General features: G+C 47.5%; 2 protein-coding genes across 7 annotated transcripts in view; one reads left to right on the top strand and one right to left on the bottom strand.

Moving 5' to 3' along the window:
• The window catches only part of Elk (Eag-like K[+] channel), a 195,264-nt gene extending 192,797 nt beyond the window's left edge, over window positions 1–2,467 (bottom strand). The window contains exon 1 of one of the 3 annotated variants that reach the window (XM_065439513.1): window positions 2,449–2,467. The gene's annotated coding sequence lies outside the window, so the exon portion shown is untranslated. Of the gene's footprint in view, window positions 1–1,604; window positions 1,880–2,448 lie in introns of those variants that run through there. The other 2 variants (XM_065439460.1, XM_065439380.1) reach the window with 2 other exon arrangements.
• LOC135907969 (uncharacterized) overlaps window positions 1–19,378 on the top strand; it is a 435,033-nt gene that overhangs the window by 167,527 nt on the left and 248,128 nt on the right. For 2 of the 4 annotated variants that reach the window (XR_011511338.1, XM_070531743.1), the window contains exon 3: window positions 4,255–4,699. The exons of the other annotated variants lie outside the window; for them this stretch is intronic. Coding sequence is in view for 1 of the 2 variants with exons in the window: in XM_070531743.1 (XP_070387844.1) it covers window positions 4,255–4,686 (432 nt within the window). In the remaining variant the exon portion in view is untranslated. Of the gene's footprint in view, window positions 1–4,254; window positions 4,700–19,378 lie in introns of those variants that run through there. 4 annotated transcript variants of the gene reach the window in all.

Below are 19,378 nucleotides of genomic sequence, written 5' to 3'. Positions count from 1 at the left end.
GTTGGCGAAAGGTGTGAGTGCAGGTTTTTTTGTTATCGTGTAAGTTCACGCTGCGGCATCCGACGCGCTTGTCTCGTCGCGACGATACATGCGGCACGCCCCTCGTCTAAACATCACGCTGTGTTCATTTACTCTCCGTAACACAGGCTCTGAGTGTCCGACGGGCGGCAAAATTAGTGAGTGGATTGTTTTCTAAATGATAATGTGGGACAACGTCGTCTGATAACTGTTGGATATGAATACATGGTGTCGCAAAGAATTACGAATGATTCTGTGAAAAGGATTCGCATGGGCTGCTATGCATTACGACTGTGTGCTGGTCATAGTACTTTTCATCATTGAAACATGTTCTGTTTGGCCAGTTTTATTGGTTGCATTATTCAAGACGAATAAAAGTGAAATTCATTTGGAAAGCTTTTCGCAGTGTGATTTATTTACATCCTATTCGCTCACTTTTCTAAGGAAGCTACTGGAGAAACTGCCGTCAATAACACCGTAATTACGTTCACATTAAGACATACGCAACAGCGGGTAAGCGGTAATGTTGCGGTAAAGGACACGCTGACGTTTCAGCTGAGACGAGTCACAAGCTCGCCCCAGCCTCAAAAGAAAAATAACTGCTGTCGTAGGGCCGTAATGCCGGACGCTACAGAAATTCAAACATTCACGCCAAGTAGCGCAAGGCCTTGACGTGACTGCCATTTGACGTCAGTTTTTAAAAATAATTTCTGCTTGCTGTTGTCCCCACGCTACGTAGAAGCGACGGTTACAACGAGTCCCTTTTTCTTGAAATGAGGGCTTCTAAGGAAGCTTCGCTACCAGTTTACATATACCTTGCCCAACCGCCGTATGTGTAGTCTTGCTCAGGCGCCCACGATACATGGTGTCGAAGTGCCCGCAGCAGCACGGCACGTAACAAGACATTGACGCCTTAAAACTACCCTGCCAACTGCAGTTGACTGGCAACGTCAGAAGGAATTGGGAACTAACTCTTCAAGCAAAGACTGGACCTACTCCTGACGGCTACCTCGACAGACCATCCTCCTGAGCGCGGCAGGTGACGAAGCGCTTGAGATAACTTTCAGCGATAACCTTCAGCGAATAACTTCCTATTCGCTGAAGGTGAGCTCAAGGATGGCTACTGGACACTAGTGTGGAAGTTTGACGCATACTGTATTGAGCAAGAGAACGAGGTGTGCGAACGCCATGCGTTCCTTATGCGAGTCCAAGGTGAGGAAGAACAATTCGAGCGGTTTGCACGCGACTTGAGGACGCAAGCCACACTTTGCAATTTCGGGACCCTTGAAGAGCCGATGATTAGGGACCAGATTGTATTCGGGACTAATAACAAGACTGTAAAAGAGACAACGTTGCGGTACGAAACCCTGACTCTACGAAGAGCCGAAAACATGCGCAAAGCAGCTGAAGCGGCGGCACAACAAAATGCGGCATGGGCCAACAAGCGCATGCAAGTAGATTTGTCTCGCCGACATGAACGCGGCAAAGAACTGAAAGGCCGGTGCAAGCACTGTTGTCGGGTGCACGCCCCATGGCAGTGCCCAGCCTACGGAAAAACCTGCTACGCATGTAAAAAGAAGAATTACCTTTCATCCTGCTGCAAGAACCCGCAAATTTACGGCACTTAGGAAGATCATGAAGGTACCTTTGATGTCCTCGACGTCAGCATCTGTGGCGTAAGCACGAAACCAGGAAAAGACCGGACAGTGCGAGGTGTGGTCCCTGGCCACGAAGTAGAACTCGAAGTCGATACGGGGTCCCAAGCCAACTTGATTCCGCATAGTATTTTTCAACGCATCTCGAAAGCGCATGCGTTGCGGAAGAGCGCAGCAGTGCTGACTGCCTACAACTGCTCCGAAATTAAACATCTTGGTGTCGCCACTAAAACACTGGAGATAAACGGTACAACGAAAGATACCGCTTTCTTTATCGTCAAGAAAGGACGCCAAGCCATCATTGGCTTGAGCACATGCATCGAGTTCGGCATTGTCCCAGCAAACATCGACTCAGTCAGGCGAAGTGGAAAAGCGGGGCCAGGAATAAAATTTCCACATCTCTTTCGCGGCACAAGCTACGTACTAGAAAGAAAGTACAAGATGGTTCTGCGACCAGATGCGGTTGCAGTCGTACAACCTGCGCGGAAAGTACCTTTGGCACTGAAGTTATAGTTGCATGACGAGCTGGCACACATGGAGAATGCACATGCACACATCGCAAAAGTAGAGGAACCCACCAAATGGGTAAGTCCCCTGGTTGTGGTGAGAAAAAAGAACGGCGCTCTCCGAGTATGCATGGACCCTAGAGAAGTAAACAAAAGTATATTACGTGAGCACTACCCTATGCCTACCCGTGAAGGTATGGAAGGTGAGCTGTCAAGGGTTTGATTTTTTTTTTCGCGACTTGATGCCAACGCTGGCTTTCATCACTTACCCCTTGATGAAGCCCCATCGCGGGTCTGCATTTTCACCACTCCTTTTGGGCGCTATCGGTTCCTAAGGCTATCGTTCGGCATTTCGTTTGCCAGTGAGGTCTTTCAAAAGACACTGACCGAGATCTTTGAAAGCTTCCGAGGAATACGCTTTTACGTCGACGACGTCCTCATTTGGGGTGCTGACAAAGCTCAACATGACGAACGCGTGTGTGCCACGCTAGAAATGGCAGAAATAGTAGGACTCACGTTTAATCCTTAAAAATGTGTGTTTGTTATGAAGGAGATTATGTTTCTAGGTGACATAATCAATGAAGGCGGCGTGCGCCCAAGCCCTCAATTGATTGAGGGCGTCCGAGTCATGCCCGCGCCGAAAGACAAAAATGCCGTAAGAAGAATGATGGGTGTCGTTAACTATTTTCGAAAGTATGTACCCAGCTTAAGCGATAAAACGGCGCTGCTGCGAAGCCTCATCAAGGATGGTATGGTTTTTGAGTAGACCACGTGCGCTAGTGGCAAAACGTCTGCGAGATATTAACATCTCCGCCGCTCCTGCCCTATTTTGATGAAAGTGATAAAACAAAGATCTCTGCAGACGTGTCAGCCATCGCCATAGGAGCATCGCTATTGCAAAAACACCAGAATGAATGGCGCCCAGTCATGTACGCCTCGCGAACGCTAACTGATAGTGAAATGCCATATTCGCAAGTCGAGAAAGAAACCCTTGGCATAGTGTTTGCCTGTGATAAATTCCATCAATTTACTTATGGCCGCAAGATACTCATAGACGGACCACCGACGATTGTTGGCCATCGCAAAAAATACATAGGAGAAGTGCTACCAAGGCTACAGCGTTTCTTTGTTCGCCTTCTACGTTTGACTTGCAGTTCATTCCTGGAAGGGACCTGCTCCTGGCTGACATGCTCTCTCGTGCACCCGCCTTTTCACAAAATTGGGAAAGCAGCGGAGGACATCGATGTTCATGCAGTTCGTGTCGCCTCCTTCCATGGTAACCCCATGGACAAAACTGCGCCTTCAGGACGAGATGCTATTGGATCCCTATCTGAGTACTGTAATGCACCAACTTTCGCGTGGAATAGTGGTTGAAGGAGAATTACGTCCGTTTACGGCTGAGCTATCTGGCATCGATGGGATAGTGCTTCAAGGATGCAAAATTGTCGTACCCAAGCCCATGAGGAACGATATGCCAACAAAGGAACGCGCAGGTAATCTGAGAATGAATAAGTGGAAGGCAAGAGTGCACGTACTTACGTTTTGGCCTGGCGTAGACAGTAGCATTGAATCAATGATTTGTTCGTGCAACACATGCCAAACACGCGTACGAGCAGCAGTCCGAGCCACTGGTTTTACGCCCGACACCTAGTATGCCATGGTACAGAGTCGGCATCGACATATTCCATTTTGCTGGAGCAGAGCACATCCTAGTGTTTGACGCGCACTCCAATTTTCCTGAAGTGGAAAAATTGTCTACAATGACGGCTATGAATTAGTACAAAAAAAGATTGGCCATATTCGCGCGCTACGGGATCCCTGTGCAAGTATTTACAGATAATGGGCCTCAATTTGCATCCAAAGTGTTCGCAGACTTCAAAAAGCGATATGCTTTTGAGCACATTGCATCAAGCCTGAGATTTCCTAGATCCAATGGACTTGCTGAAAAGGGGGTACAGATAGTCAAGTGCATCATGAAAAAGACCACTGAATCTTGCGACGATTTTTGTTTAGGACTCTTGTCTTATCGTGTGTCTGTCCAAGAGGATGGCCATTCACCTGCCCAACTGTTACAGGGACGACGCCTGTGCACCAATGTTCCGGAAGACAGCACTGAGCTGGGATCTCCAACAGTCAAGCATCAACAGCAGGCCAAGGACAAAACACTGCAACCTTTGCAGCAAGGAAGCATTGGGCGCATACTTGACGACAGCTGGCCACGTAAGGCGAGAGTGCTTCAAGAAGTGGCTCTCCGGTCCTACATCGTGGGGACGGAGGATGGAAGGCTTCTAAGGTGGGACAGACAACACCTGCTCCAAACACAGGGAAAGTACCGCAGGATAGACGAAGATGACGACAACAGCAACGATGAAAATAGCAGCTCCAAAACGAAAGAGAGGAGCTTCCAGAAGAAGGCCAAAGTGCACCCGGTTTCACTAGTCATCCGCAAGCCAAGAGACAGGTCTTCTCCAAAGTGGAGGCGTTGGAAGCAGTGTGCCGCAAGTTGACCCGTCAGCGCAACAACCCTCCATGGCTGCAATATGAATCGAATTTTCGTCAGTCCTCCTAGCTATTCTCTCTTCCCCTATGGCTATAAAGTTCTTCCTTCCGTTCTTTGTTTTGTTCCTTCTCGTTAAGGGAAAGAGATGTATCATATGGTGGTCAGCACGTAATCAAACGAGCTGATAGCAAGTGCATCCTTCTTTCCCCCAACCAGTTCGGTGCATGCGCCATCCTCTCGCACAAAGCTATAAAAGAGCCTAGTAAAAAGACGGGCCAGTTGATGCCCAACCACCGTATGCGTATTCTTGCTCAGGCGCACACGATACAAGGGTAACGCTATTTTAGGATAAGAATGTGATGCAACAGACTGTATTGTACTGTTTTTAAGGATGTTCTCGCTGAACGATCGAGAGAAAAGCATGAAGAACACATAAACAAAAGACAAAGCAGGTTGACGTCAGGCTGTCACAATAAACAAACGAAGCGAGGCGAAAACGCTTGCCTTGTGTGCAACTGGGGTAAGAAAAACAAGAGACAGCGAAAGTAAAAGAAAATGACGTCAACAGGAAAGCTAGCTAGAAAAATAAGTATGGCAATGTATACAGACTGGATGTCTTGGGCACCGTAACCGTACCTTGATTTCGTGAAACTTCGCTGAGTAAGCTGTGGTTCGACACTGAAAGCTTTGGGTTCCAATAAGTGGTTGCTACCCGTTTTTTTTTTTGTAACTGGTGCTTCGGCAGTCACTTCCCCGCCTTGCAAAATTTGAGCCGTGGTACGTTTAACAAGGCGGCAGTGGAACGCCAAAGCTATAAGAAAGGAAAAAAAAAGAAACAGAACGCACATAGGTCTTCAACTTCCTAATACTCATATTTCATTGTTAAGCATGTCCGAACTTTTTGCAAGCACGTCGCGAGGTGCATTAGGCCAATTAAGAATGTTCTGCGAAGCATGCGCGCCCTTTTGACTAGTTATCTTGAACTTTCAGGCGTAATGACTCGAAATGCGACGCCGATGCACCTTCTGTATGGATAAATTGATGACGCGTCTCGTGATGACGCTAGGCATGCGCGATGAAAATTTTCCAATGAGTAGCGCGTTGCTTGGCAACAGTTCTCGGTCCGTATTTATGAGATCATTCGTACGATGAAACTATTCGTAAAAGCGGAGGTAGAATTCTCGAAGCTTTTCACCCGTAAGTGTTGTTTGCCATTGGCTGGCTGCCTTTCCTAATAACATGTCCTGCAACAGAAATGGCTGGCGTGTGCTCTTAGGAACACTTCCAGCAAGATATTTTTGTGGATTGTAATCGCTATACCGGCTGGTCGTGATGTCGGATATAATATTAAAGAAGGCGATCAGCCAATAGTAGGCGGCTCTAGTGAACGACAGCTATGCTTTATAATTTTCTCGCAAAATACTCTTACCCTGGAATTGGTCGTAAGAAAGGACACCATAAAGCTTATTTCTCGTAAATGTTCTTTGGAAGATGCTGATAGCTCTCGTTAACATAATATCCATCATCCCGAGTGGTTGGTATTATCAATTCCGAACAGTTCTGAACAGTGCCGAACGTTTTGGAGAATACATTGTGCATACAAGACATATTGTATTTATAAGCGAATTCACAAATAATCTCCGTAAGTGCTTTTTGCCAAGGGTCCCCCGCCTCCGCTAATAACATGTCCTATATATATATATATATATATATATATATATATATATATATATATATATATATATTTATATATATCGGGCACTTCTCTACTTAAACAATGCTGCTTACCGACAGGATTCTGGTGATAACGAAGGATGAGCACCACACGAGCCAATCATGAAGCGCGAGAAAGACGTTTTACGGGAAAGTGCATATTATACGAGACCTTTTCTGATAATTCACATCTTTATTCATGAATTTTTAAATTAATATATTTTGTAGCCTGGCTTTATCAATTTCATTCTTTTGAGATTCCTGCCCGAGGATGGTTTTTATCTTAAAAGTCGCAAGTACTTATATATAAGAGGCGAGTTTCAATGCCAAGTTATTTGTACGGTATCGCTCCGAAGACATTGCGGAAGTCCGAAAGCTACCAAAAAAGCTATCTTTATCGCAAACCCTTAACAGAAAGCTATTTGAGTCCTCCAAGCTATTTATTTCATGAAAGGACCCGCGCATACCCGTGATTATAACGCGGCATGAACTATTACACCTAAGTTATACTCAAGTTAGGCTCCGCAGACAACATCCTACATTGTTTCGCTGGACGTGAACGATTTGCACTTTCCAGGGTTGTAAGAAAACTTATAAAAGAACGGCACGGGCGCCCACAACTTCGCCGCCAGTGCGAAATATGAAAGCGCGGCCCGTGCGACGTACCTTTAGCATAGAAGGTCGAGAGGTTCGACGTCTCCTCCGTTACGCATGAATCAAGCTAAGAGATCCCGTTACCCTGCTTTCGGGGCGCATTCGCCGCGCAAGAACTCGCGTCGGTAGCTCAGCGCCAGAGGATTACCGCTCCTTGCGTCGGGCCAGCCATCTGCCGATTCGAATCTGCCAATCCGAGGCGCAGACATAGGAGCAACCGTGGTGCGTCATTGCGGCCGCACGATGGCAATGTCTCTCCCTCCGCGCTGGCGCTCGCTCGCATCTCGCCCGAGCGCCTTGTCCTATTCTAACGTAAACTTTCCTCGGTCTCCACGTCCGCCCACCGCGGACATCGCCTTTTCCCGCGGAAGGCGACCTGCCTGTCCCAACCGAAACACCTTTCGCCAGCACCTGTCTCGCATTCGCTCGTTGACGTAAGCATAGAACGTCTCTACTGATGCCGCTGTCAGCGTTACTCCACGCCCGAAAGTGTCAGCCTCTTCGCTCTCGCTAATCCAGTCGGCATCGTTGGTGTTGCACGTCATTCGTCTCACCCTTTACAACACCGGCCAGGATGCGGGATACGATTATTACGTATGCGTGCGCCGGTGTACAGCAACGGCGCAGCCATCGATGCTCTTTTCTTTTCTCGTAAAGATTCCCTAGCCCGCGAGTCGCCACCATCTGTTGTTGGCTCCGATGCGCCTGCGCTGTAGCGAGCGGCGTGTGAGTGAAGTGGCTTCTCCACTCCGCTCCGAATGCGCACTGGGCTCGGCCGGTCTGCTTGGCAGCTGCGTGGGAGGGTCGATGAGACGCGGAATGTCCACAACAGGTGGCCGCCGAGAGAGGAGCCGCGCGTCTTGACAATGGCAGCTGCGGCGCCTCGCCTGTTCCAGTTCTGTGTTTTTCTTCGCCTCCAAGCGCTCGGCATTGACCAAGGCTGCGAAGCTGCTTTTGCAACAACGAGTAACCTCGGCTACACGAACGCACGTAGCTCTCTCTTCTGACGTCCGAGCGGTTCGCGTCGGCACCATAGTGTGTCTGTGCATCTCGCTCTATCTCCCTCAGTAAGCAACACATAATACGTGCACAGTGGGAAGGGAACCCCAGAATATTATCGGGAAAGAAAAGGAGATATCAGGAGCAGCCACCGTTGAAACCGAGGACCGTATTCACGTAGCAGTTTCTTACGCCAGTCACTTCCTAAGAACAAATACCAGACAATAGTGGCAGAGAACATATTAGCGCAAGGAGCCAGCCAGTGACAGACAACTAGCTTGTAGGAACAAAAAAACAAGTCCGAGAACTCCTAAGCAATTCTTATGAGTCGTGAATGCGCGAGCATTAATGTATAATTGAACGCCGCTGAGCGGTTCTTCTAGTTTTGGGCTGCGACTAACATTTTCGAGTTTCGCTGCGGTCTATGTTATCGAGCTTTGGGATTAGATTGGTGTGGGTTATTTTTTTTTGTACAGTTTCTACGTTAGCATGTTGTCTGTAGACGGAAATCATTTGGACGCTACCTTGGCATTGAGTTCAATCCTTAAGGAGACACCAGAACTTAGGGCTTGTGATTAATTGTGAACAATTGAGGGCACTTAAGAGACACTGAGTGCTTGAAAAACGAGCGTTTGTGCATTCCGCTTTCAAATAAAGGTGGCCGTTGACGTTGGGAGCTGAACCTTTGACCTCGTGCCTAGCCGCCGAGCCTTCGATCTACGGAGCTCAGTGGCCACTGACCCACCGATGCGGGGTGATTCGAGCGGTTCAGTTAATGTATGCGACTACTGGTTGCATCGCCCGTTCCTCCTTTACGAATGTTGAAACTTGTTGCCCTGCGGATCCCCTAGTTAAGTATTAAAAATAAAGAGCTTTGGTCTGAAACCTATTCACAGGGGGTTTGGGATAGATCTTTTTACAACACTCGAACCAATATAGGTAGCAAGCTGCTTCTAGTTCGAGGGAACCTTGAGCTCCCACGTTCCCTATTCAAATGCGTGAAAAGTGCACTAATACTCTATTTAGGCAGCTGCTGAATTATTTCGAAAGAGAGAGATGCAACAGGCCTTTCTTAAAAGAACTTTGGACGGAATAGGGTGCCGTCCTCTTGTTTATAGGATATGGAGGCAAATTGCATTAGCATAAGAAAATGAAGCAGAAGTCAGCAGAACTTTGGAACAACTGAGAAGAAAAATAAAGGGTCAGGTTCTAGTGACAGTCGAAAAGAGAATTGTTATTTACGCCTTCAAGTGTATTAAAAAGAAAAAAAAAAGGGGGGGGGGGCTCGAAGGCTTTCATGGGGCTCGAGGGCTCGAGGGACCCTCGACCACATAATATGGGAATGTCCGTACTCTCCCGGGGGAACGCACAATATAGGTAGTAGAGACACCTGGGAAACCCTGCTTCGCAGCTCGGACTCTGAGCTCCAGCTCCGGCTCGTCCAACTGGCTGAAAACGCTGTTGGGACCGAAGACCTCCCAGCCTGCATCTGAAGCGGCGGCACCCGCCCCCTGACCTGCATGTCGGGGAGTGGGTAGATCACCTCATCAGTTGGCGAATAAAGTTTATTTTATCTATCTTGTGTATAGTGAAATGGATAAAGTGCAACGGATAAAGACACGCAGGATGCCATGTGCTTGTAACCTGCGTGTTTTTATCCATTTTGCTTGTTTTCTCCCCGTCTATATCAAGCCTATTCGTGAATTTTTCTGACCTGCTCTGAACATCGGTGGCGATGAGCTCATATTAAAAAAAGTTAATGTCCAATCAAGAAATAAGACTAGGACGGCGCTCGTTGCTTCGAGAAGGGAACTATACCTAGGACAATGCTCAGATTATGGGCAGGATGATTTTGGGAAATAACAGATGTGTGTATATGTAGTGCATATCTCATGCGACCGCCAGTATGGAGTCCGACAGTGCTGTTGCAACGAAGCTAATGGGAAGCAGTACCGTAATGATTGCACCAGAAATCGAGGCTGTGTATGGTTAACTTTTACAAACTTATATTTGGTGAATAGGTAAAAATAAAGAAAAAAGAATCATCCGGCCATCAGCAATGAAAAGGCGGAAAGCGACGAGAGGACGCGTGATCGCATTCTCGCACGCGAGCTGAAGTGGCTGCTTAATATTTCACGCTAACGAGACATCGTGCGCAGGCTACTCGATGGTCAGTTGCTCACGGCAAGCCATAAAGTGCGCGCTGCACGCACTTGACCACCTCATGCCAGGCGAAGAAAGAAAGAAAGAAAGAAAGAAAGAAAGAAAGAAAGAAAGAAAGAAAGAAAGAAAGAAAGAAAGAAAGAAAGAAAGAAAGAAAGAAAGAAAGGTGAGGCTGGTCTATCTTGTTCATCTTGTTTTGCGTCTGGTGGGCGCACTGACCGCGTTCTCCGAACAATTAGTGCTGCCGCTATGGTACACAACATACCAGCAACAGCAGCAAGCAAACAACAGAAGTAGCGCATCATTATTTAAAGATAGCGTCCTTTTTCTGTATGGCGCGATAAAGGCCGGCGAGTCGGTCCACACTGTTGGATAAATGTTGAGAACGTCTAAAAGTATTCGCAGATATAAAGCTTTGACATAGGCACTTTAACTCGCATGCTCTGGGACTGTAACAAAAACCCGCACGTTGCTAACTCCGGAACCCTTCCGCCGCGGTGGGCCGCTGCCTTGCGCAGCTCCGGCCCCAGCCTTGCGCAGCCCCAGCCACGTCGAGGGCGCAGCCCCAGGCCCGCGAGGCGGTGGCGAGGCAACACCTCAACGTCCCCACTTGGGAGACTTAAAGCCCCGTCGGCGAAAGCTCTGCCGGACTATAAATAAAGTTGCTACCAACTAACAAAGCTTTGCCCCGTCTTGCTGAGATCGTTGCACAGATAATTACTAAAAGCTACTTCCAACATTAGTGGCGTGCGCTCTATTCAGTCCGCGTTGGGTAATCCTCGCAGCGCGAACGCAGCATTTTTAATGTGCTGCCTGCGTAACCTTCCCGAAATGCGTCCCTATAGGAGCAAGTAAAATTCCGTCAATCTGCAACGCACGGGCGGACCATAAGATTACCGCCGCCGCCGCCGCCGCCGCCGCCGCCGCCGCCGCAGCCGCCGCCACCGCCACCGCCAGCAGCATCATCATCGTCATAATCTTATTGTATGTCTACTGCGCAGGACGAAGACCTCTTCCTGCGATCTCCAATCGCCCCTGTCCTGCGCCAAGTGACTCCAACTTGCGCCTGCGAAATCCCTCATTTCATCACTTCACCTAGTCTTCTGCCGTCCTCGACTGCACTTCCCTTCTCTCGGCACCCATTCTGCAACTCTAATGTTCCACCGGTTATCCATCCTACGCATTACATTAGAGTGCCAAGCTTCATATTTTTTCTCTTAATGTCAGTTGGCTATCCCTCTTATCGTTCAGCTTATTTTGTGATTCAGCACGTTACGTTGTTAATAATGATGCACATGCAGTGCGTAGTGTCCTCGTTGGGCCGCCAAAAAAAAAAAACACAGACAGAGGGGGAAAAGGTAAGAAGAGGCAGGGAAGTCTGTTGAACGCTCGTTCGCTCTGCCACTGCGCACAAGGAAGGAATTTTGGACAGAAATAAATAAGCGAAGAAAAGAGAGCACTGAGGGCGCGTTCATCGACTACGGCCGGTCACAGATGTCTTTTTCTCGACTCCAGGAGCTGTAGCTTGCGGCGTACGTGGCCACCGCCCAACGGCATTTTCACCGAGAATCAGTTGGAGTCCACGAGATCTGACGTGGCGCGCAAGAGAAGGCGTCGGGTCGTCATAATGGGGCGGGTTGCAGAGAATAAGTTCGATAGACTATGCTCGCAACTGTCGCACGTAAGTGTATCGCCCATCCCAGTAAGAAAGGAACGAATTCTCGGCTCTTACGTGCCAAAATGCCGGTTTAATTACGGGGCACGCCGTAATGGGTCACTCCGGATTAATTTTGACCACCAGGGGATCTTTTACGTGGCCCCAATGCACGGGACACGGGACCCAGTGAGGAAGGAATATGTTCCCGTGAACGCCATATCCGGCCTCAAGGGACACAATAATGTGTCACTGCAGCGGAAGGGGCCCTGTGGTCCGAGAGGCGGGGATAGTTAGTCATCCAGCGAGATTTGACGAGCCACAGATTCGAGTTGTCTTGCAACGCCCTCTCGGAACTCATACGTCCGAACTGTTCGCACACCGTCGTGTTCTTTAATTGGGCGAAACCATTGACGAGGTCGTATTTGTGGCCCCGACAGTTTGCCAAACACAACGCCCCACAACAAAGATGTTTTTTCCGGAGGCTTTCAAGCGCGGAAAGGCCCTCCGTAGTATTGGAAGGCCTGCACGCTTGTAGAGATACAGTTGCACACACAAGACGACAGCTACTATGTAGACCGAAAACTCGGTACTGTTCGCTGGCGATCCTGCGTAGAAATAAATTCAATTATACAATTACAGATGAAATAGCCTGTTACTACTGCATATGTTCCACCGTTCCTTGGCTTGTTCCAGTGCCAGTCGGCGCGGTAATTGCGGTCTCAAATTCTTTCTCAATATATCGTGAAATGAAAACACATATACAGCTGCGCTCAAATTTCGCATTTGGGAGTATCATTATCGTCGCACACTTCTTATTTCGAGATAAAGGTGAACTGTTCGAAGCCCTTGTTAAAGAAGATATTCGTTTGAGAGAAGCGCTTTAATCACATGACACCTACGCTAATTAGATAGCCACAGCCGAGACGCTTTGGTGAACAGTCAGTCAATGTTAAAGATGAAAATAGATATTGAACAGATCAAGAAAATGAACCACCCATTTTTCCAGATTCCTAATTTCTGTGCCAGATGTATTTCACTCAAGCCGATATATTGCATTCAGGCATATGTATTTCCATAATGATTTCCGCAACTCACCAAATCTACCGTTCTTCTACATGTATTTCATTTCGGCACACCTGTACAGTAAAAAGATGCGTCACACCATGTTTTTTGGATGCAAAACTTAATTTCAATAATCGACAATAATTAGTGCGTGGTATCACATGTTCTGCACTTACGCATTTGCCTAGGGAGTCCAATAAGTGCAAAAAAAGAAAGGGGGGGGGGGAGTTCGCAAGGGATTCAAGATCATATTGGGTCGTTTTTAGTTTCGCCACTAGAGGCCAAATGCAAAATCCAGGCTAGAAGTTCTTTGATCCTTGAAGAGTCTTGACAGCCATAACAACAACAACAACAACAACAAAAAAACCTTTTCTCATATGCCCACATTATGATAACGAGAATCCTGTAGGAGTCACTTCGCGGAGTACCGTAATATATTCATGTGTCCACGAGACGAATGAGGCTTCGTTATATATATAATAGTTATTTATATGAACAAATAAAGAGACAAAAACATAGAATCCAACTGCACGCTCTCGCCTTCTTACCAGGCGAATCCACGCATCTGGTTCATTCCACCTGACGTCCTGCTTTCTGCTTCGTCCCGCCAGGGAAACCAGTGAAGCGAGCGCAACGTGAAAGCGAAACGCCGCACGCGATGCGCTATGCGAGCTGCAATCCTTTCCCCAAAAACAAGGTGCAAGGAGACGCGGTCTCCGCTCTCTCTCTCTTCCCGTGTTTATCATTCGCCAAGACGTTCTGCCTCCATATTCCGCTCGATAACTTTCCATCGAGAGCCCTGGGAAAAAAACCACCGCCTGGCTATATTTAGCGTCGACAGGATGCGAAGCCAGCGCGGTAGGGAAAGAGGGACAGAAGGAGGAGGGAATTGCTGCGGCGCCTACTGGGCTGCTGGAATTGCATGCAGGTTAGGCGTAGGGCACGCACTCCCCCTCCCCCCCCCTCCCCCTAAACTCGTTACACACGCGCACGCGTGCATGCCCATGGGCGAGCATATTCGTGCTCATGTTCGTGTTCGTGTTCGTATTCATTCATTCATTCATTCATTCATTCATTCATTCATTCATTCATTCATTCATTCATTCATTCATTCATTCATTCATTCATTCATTCATTCATTCTATTTCATCATTACGGTACATTACAGCATGTACGAGAATGCTGGGGGCCCAGACAAAAAGCGAGAAGCTTGACGAGGTCGTTACCCGATAGTAATAATACAATAATGTCACACAATAATATCCCAACAACATTGCCGAAAAACAAGCTCATCATATTTGCTCATAGGAATTTAGCTCAGCTCTTCTCCTGCAGCCGTGCTGATGTTGTAAAACCTCGTAGCGCGGTGCACTACGCCTTTGTCACTCAGTCTTCGCGAGTTCGGCGACGCTGCACAGAAATTTTCGGCGAGCAGAGCAGCCGGCACGCATGGCCTGCGAAGCCATCGGGAAGAGCGCTCCCGTGTTCCCAGCGATGGGCGCGGCGGCGACGTTCCAAAAATAGCGCCCACCCACCTAAGCCGTCGCCCACCTGCCGCAGGCCGCTGCTAAGTAAGGCAGCCTCTCGTGACTACCCACCGAACCGTCTTTCGGGCGCTCCCCTCTCCTCTTATTTTGCGCACTTCCCTATCGTCCCTGTTCCTTCTATTCGCTCGGCGATGTTGCGCAGATTCATTTTTTTACACTCGATCGTTGGCGGCCTCATTTTTAGCGACGCCGCACGATATGCTGCTGGCTTACACACGCGCATATTTATTTATATCCATCTGTTTCCTCCGTTTTCCTCCAGCCGCCCTTTCTTCTAGATCGTTAAGGGCCCTCGAAAAATATTGACAATTTAAGGTTTGCTACTCCTGCAGTAGCAAGATGAAAACCGGCATTCTTGAAGGAGAAATTTACGCTAACGGGTGTTGCTGCTTGCTTTCTTGCGTGCTTGTTTGCTTTGTGTATTTTTAGAAGCTCAGATGCTATATAATACAACCCCCAACCACTTTCTCCTGTTTTCTAGGCATCTCATGCTCACTTTGGCGTTCTTTGCTTTTTGAGTTCTCATCTTACGCCTTTAAATTTTAGAAACGATGAGCACTGTTTCTAAAATCTCATTTAAAGGGGTAAAACACTTTACTATTACAATCGCACGTGCTCAAATTTGCTTGGTGGGAATAAAAGTTCAAATATCCCGCTTGTAAGCGGAAGGTGTCACTTTGGTTCTGCGTCTATATTTAGATTGCAATTGACGACAACTTGTGTGTTTTGGACGTGCGTGGTTGCACTGGTTGGGGGCTCATACAAGGTGTTCGCAACAATACTCTCAGCGCTTAGCGTTGTGCAGGTGAGAAATAAATGACGAAGGAGTAATGCTTACAGAAAATCCCAATCCCAAGTCTCCCAGAGAAAGGCTGAGTAGGGTAACCCATTCAAGTCAGTTATCATGGCGTAACATTAAGTATATGACAACGAGGTAGAGAAAGGGGGGAAGAACAGAGAAACTAATCATTCGCTGTAGTGCGCCTAACCTGAATTCAAAAAAGGGTCTTTTGCTACGCTCAGCAAAACTACCTAATATAAAGCTGGTGCATCTTGACGCGTTTCTTATTGTCTACGTCATACGAATAAAGTGCGTCACTAAGCGTACCGCTTGAACTCGAACGTTTTACAACCGGCTCTCTGTAAGTAAGCTCTGACGTCTGCAATATTATTATACTTGACTGGATTGCACACGATGTTCAAGCAACCCTTGCCTATTGAAGGTTATAGAGACGCTGGTTATGAAGACAAGAGGACCTGTATAGCAACCTCTGTCGTAGCACTCTCTTGGGTTGTTTCTTGAACGCTACTTGGAAGCGTCCAAGATAGTGAAATTAAGGATTGTGCGCCTTTTGCTTGCTTTTCACCTCAGTGCGAGCTTGATGGAAGCTCGGTGACTCATCATCGCGTTCAAGTCAGAGTGCGACAGTGTCTGGAAACGTTGCGTAATATTCTGCGTATAGCACGTAGCAAGAAGAGGCGATTTTTTTTTGTTCTCCGCAGATATCTTTAGTAATTATTTCCCTAAATTTTCTTAAGGTGAATCTCTTTCGATGCACTAGGTTTCCGCCTCATTTTCGCTGATCTGTGCACTTGAATATTGTTCTGCATGATGCTAACACCTGCATTTGATGTGCTTCGGCGGGTGCTCGTTGCAACGGTGGTTGTTTCTTTTCTACTTGTTAGTGTATATGGCAAATCATTTCTGCGAAAGCCCGCAACATGGAGGCAAGTACACGAAAGGAAAAAAAAATTCAGTTGCGAGGCTGTCTTTCTGAGAAAGCCGTGTGGGTTTCCTTTGTAGCTTTGTGCTCGAATTCGGGTGGACTACTAATCTTTCTCTCACATTTTAGTGTATATATTTCGCTTTTTATACTGTAAATATCCAACAGTCTTGATTTAAAAGTGTGTAACTGTGGCGTGAAAATGACATCCCGCATTTATTTAATTCTGATGGAGGAATGGATATTACGAGCACCTACACTGAAAAGGATCGGTACCTGATGCAGCCAAGCTTGTTATTTTTACTTTTATGCTCCGTTTATTATCAATCCTTAAGACCCGTGGTTTGTGTTAATGAACCATCAAGCCTAATTTGGCGCCCTAAGGAACAATGTGTCGCATTTCTGTGCGTTCCCTGCCTTTACGTCGCCAATACGCCAACTGTCTTTTAATATATACGCCACCACGACTTCATTCCGCTTTCCTGCATTGCACGTAAAGATGAAGGCCTCAGGCCTGGTAACTGCGTCATCATTTACGTCTGAATCGGTACTGAGACACGTAAGCAAAAAAAAAAAAAGAACATGCTCTATTGGTTTTGCGCTATTTCTTGACGCTACGCATGCATAGTCACCAACGGTAAACTTGGTCCTTTAGCGGCACTACACTATAGGGAAGAAAATGTCTAATTTTGTCGCGGTTAATAAATATGTCTTCAGACATCCTGATCTAGTTTCGATCCGTATAGCGCAGCGCCCTATGAATTATCGTATAACTTTCTCACTTCATTCTTTGCAGCTATGGATGCAGTTCCAGAAATAGAAGTTGGTCTCGCTGCAAACACGTGGGTGCTCTTTCGGGGAGCAGGCTGCTTTTCGTTTAAGGCAACATCATATTGGCGGCTACGGTGAAGTGAAGAAAAGTGAAAGAAAAACGAATACTCTGTAAAAGAGAGGTGCTTTTGTGCACACACCGTTTGTTTTACGGGAGAATGTGCGACTAATTACGCGCAGCCCGGAGGTCCATTAACGGCACCGAGACGAATAACACGCGCAAGCTTGCGGGGTCCTTTTTCGTTCCTCGCGGTGCCCTTCGGCGAGGCCACCGCGGCTGAAGCACAGTGGGGTCGATGGTTCTTTTGAGAATTAATTATTCGCCGGACGAGACTTGGGACGCGCGATCCCGTGGGACTCGCAGTGCCGTTTCTTCGGCGTGTGTGGAACCGTATTAATTGACGCGTCGGGTGTGAATGAACGAAAACTTCATTGAGATTATGAGGTGGCCGCTGGGTTACGGAACCCTCAGTCTAGGGTCTCCTCGGTGAACATTTACAGGCACTTCTACACGTAGTACACCAGGTAGTGTTGGTGGCGCTGTCCCTTGGATCTTTTCGTCTCTTTGTCTTCAGCTGCCGTTCCATCCTTCTCTCTTCATCTCCTTATTTATGTAGCGCCATGCCAGAGCGATGCTCTTCAGGTCAACTTCTCCAACATTGTTGCCTTGTTAGCGTATGTCTTCTCCTTATTCGTCACTACTGCAGACGCCAATATGTTGGATAAGGATTTCAGGATCAGGATCAGGATATGTTGGATCAGGATATGTTGGATCAGGAAAGCGTGATGCAACAGTTCCAAGAATACTGTAACGGACTACTGCTATAGTATGGGCCCCTTACTTATATTTAGCGAGGATTTTCTATAACCGTATTAAAACGCATGCCCTCCATCGCAAGGTTTAGACTAACGGGGGATCATATCGCTGGTCATGTTAGATAATAACTGAGTGAAAACGGATAATTTTTATGGCTTTCTCCTTTCTTTGGGAATTCTTTCTTTGTGAACCGGTGAGGCAAATGGCGCAACAAAGGGCACTGCCCTTTGACAACGGATGGCGGCGCTACCCTATGTTTCCTGCTCACATATTGCGTCTACCGAAGGGCATGCGCAAAACTGTTATGTACGCACAATCAGCATCTGATTCGTTTACTCTCATGCACAACGAAGGGAGTTCTGTAAAGTCCCTTGGGAGCAGTTGTCCTTATCCCAATCTTGGGTGCAGTCTGACCAGCTGCTGCTCTACGTAGGTGGCACTGCGACATTTTCCTTGCGTCGACTGCAACAGTCATAATTTGCAAAGGACAGTCTGACCAGTTATGCTATCGCATTAAAAATGGCCATTGCGGCTCGACTATCTGCTGTATCCGCCCTCCCCCCACCGGCCCTTCCTCCTCTTCAAGCTTCTGAGGATGATGACGGAGACTGGGCGACATGCTGGTGAACGCAAATCGTAAATAGCGACTCTTCTACGATAGGTTTCCCAACAGTTGCTTTTGCTTCAGTGTAGAACGTAGTTTTTTCAGGCTGTGTTTGCCAACTTAGCAAGTGTGATGACTGAATGACGGGCATGTGCTTGCCCGAAGTAATATAAGTTGCGGTCATGCATAGGATGCTTTAAGGAGTGAGAGCTATGCCACAGCTAATCTACTCGAAATTTTAGCTCTTCCTGTTAGCGTGGAAGAAGGCGTTTCCGACAAGGCAGCATAAATGTCAAAAAGTATTCCCCGCACACGCTTATACAGACCATAGTGGCTCCTTAGAAGAGGTGGGGACGGTAGTGGATAAGGGGGACTCGTGGTTTTTTTTTTAATTTTTTTCCCTTACGATGTTTGTAAAGACCTGCTACCAGTGTTGCAGTAACAGACATACCACCGGAAACATTGTTGTCGAGATCGAGAAATAGAAAATCAAACAAGTTCTTCGCGCGCGTCCGCGCATTAGTACGCATGAACTTTCGCGCCCAAGATGGGAAAGCTTCTGTGAGGTATTTCGCGTGCACTCGCTAGACCACCGGCACCTTCAAAGATGGATTACCGGCGTCTTCGCGAATTGCACACGACGTTCAATCTATTTGCAGCCGAGGAAGAGATGAGACGGCGGCTCTTCCTTATTTCACTGCCCTGCCTCCCTCCATTGTTTCCGGATGCGGCGCTTGCATGAGCGCACTCTCCACTCCCGACGTGCAGCACGTGGGTCCAATTTTTCCCCGCAGAGGAGTTATCATATTATTTCTTATACGCTTCGTCTGAGACCACTCCAAAACACATCGCGGGCCGAGGGCCATGAAGTCATCTGTGTGTCGAATGCGAGTGATGTTGGCGTCGCGGGAGATCGCTACGGAAATAA

Source organism: Dermacentor albipictus, chromosome 1 (assembly GCF_038994185.2).
Source record: "Dermacentor albipictus isolate Rhodes 1998 colony chromosome 1, USDA_Dalb.pri_finalv2, whole genome shotgun sequence".
NCBI lineage: Eukaryota > Metazoa > Arthropoda > Arachnida > Ixodida > Ixodidae > Dermacentor > Dermacentor albipictus.
The sequence above is the reverse complement of the archived record's forward strand: the minus strand, read 5'-3'. Positions and strand labels throughout refer to the sequence as shown.